This window comes from Fusarium oxysporum, chromosome 5 (assembly GCF_000149955.1).
Source record: "Fusarium oxysporum f. sp. lycopersici 4287 chromosome 5, whole genome shotgun sequence".
Classification (NCBI taxonomy): domain Eukaryota; kingdom Fungi; phylum Ascomycota; class Sordariomycetes; order Hypocreales; family Nectriaceae; genus Fusarium; species Fusarium oxysporum.
The window spans coordinates 830,419-832,200 of NC_030990.1; the positions used below are offsets into that span (position 1 = coordinate 830,419).

General features: G+C 50.1%; 1 protein-coding gene across 2 annotated transcripts in view; it reads left to right on the forward strand.

Moving 5' to 3' along the window:
* Positions 1-960: 960 nt before the first annotated feature.
* Positions 961-1,782, forward strand: part of FOXG_15465 (uncharacterized protein) — a gene marked incomplete at its 5' end in the record, with an annotated part of 3,669 nt that continues 2,847 nt past the window's right edge. Inside the window, one exon of one of the 2 annotated variants that reach the window (XM_018395575.1) lies at positions 961-1,763. In XM_018395575.1, the coding sequence (XP_018255471.1) occupies positions 1,437-1,763 (327 nt within the window). The remainder of the gene's footprint in view (positions 1,764-1,782) is intronic. The other variant, XM_018395576.1, reaches the window with a different exon arrangement.

Genomic DNA, 1,782 nt, shown 5'->3' on the forward strand with positions numbered 1-1,782 from the left:
CAGTTCCTCCTCCATACATACGCAAGAGAGTTATTCACCAAAGCCAGATTCACCCAATCAAATCATACTATTATCATCACGTGAAAAGCAGTATAAAGTGTAGAGAAGAACCGCACAAACCGAAAGCGATTCCTTTCCCCATCAGATATGGTTTTCCACCAGAAAAGCTGTGTTAGGAAGAGTATTCATTCAGAATATTATCTTACTGCCAAGGGAAGATGAAACGTGGGTAATCAGGGGGAAATATGTGACTAGGACGATGATGATAACTGATCCCTTCTAATCGAGATCAGAGAAACTAGGTTCATGAAAGTTGTCTGGAAAAATGTACAGTATATACGATGCTAATGCACGTACTGACGCAAATCCTTTTCTATGAATTTGTGGTTAGCGCTCGTGCCTATGCTGCTATTGTGAAGCTGAACTCCAAATCCCATGGAGCTCTGGTACCCCTGGTTCGTAACTCAACTATGACGTCGAATACAAGTTCCCTTTGCATGAGAAACATCGGAGTTTTTGGAGTAAGCCAATGCTTATAAGAAGATCATATAAACATGCTGAGTCGATAAGGCTGATGTCCTTTAAGCTTAAGGAGATTGCAAAGGACTTGACCCTCCACAGGAATCGAGAGTCTGACCCTGGCGTTTGAGTCTGGTGCAATTTATCTCGGGACATATGGAAAAGTGACAAGTAGCGTGTCTCGTCTTTAATTCGCTAACCTGATTTGCGTAATGCTAAGCCTCTCCGGGGGTTGATGATCGGTACCTAGATCTCCATTGAGCTCGCAGCACGGAGCATGTACTGCTAGTAAAAAATGCTTGGGGAACGCTATCGCTAATAAAATTTGTCCTGGGCCATGTCCAGTACGTACAGTTGAGTTAGGTGAGGTAGTACCACCCGTGGGCATATATCCCTGGAGCTCTAGCGTCAGGCTGTCGCCTGTCCATCTTTGTTTGTCGCCAGAAAACGACGACAGGACACCAACACAAATATTAATCAATCCGAGAACTATTCCAAGGCGCGAATAACCTCCAGCGCACACGATCCGTCGATAATATCATCCGAACGAGCATCTTTCAGCCGCGTCCATCCATTTCTGTACGCGATTTCTATTCGCCAATCGTCAATAGTCAATTCGACAGCGTGGCAGCCTCGCCATGGCGACGTAGAAACATCCCAACCAGTCATCCATGTCCACCTGCGCCGTGCTCCTCGCGCGACAACGAACGTCCTCCATCGCCTCAGCAGCGTCATAGATCTATATCAGTTGAGGACAACATCTGTCTATACTCAGTTGCGCTCCCGCCGCGTCGACTACCTGGTGCAAGACAAGCGACCCGCACTGCAATTGTTTTGTGGTCTCCCCTCGCGCCGAAACTTCGAGGCGTCGTGTTGTCGCAGGATCTTCATTCTCCCTTCATCACAACACCATCGCCATGGATCTCCGCTCAGTTCTTAATACGTCTGATGGCGGCGATCGCGCTCCGGCCAAACCTGCGCCGAAACCGCAACCGCCGCCGCCGCTACATCAGCAGCAGCAGCAACCTCACCCCCAGCAGATGCAGCGACCATCGCAGAGTCCAGCCAAAGCACCCGCTCCCTCCTCCCGTACTATCGCGAGTACGGCCGCCATCCACGCCGCAACCTTCACCAGGCAAACCGATGCCCCAAGAATATCCTCCGCATACTGGCCATCCTCATCACGCTCAGTCACGACCACCGTCGCATCCTCACCCATCTCCCCATCAACCACCGGCCGGGGCGTATCCAACACAATCTCGG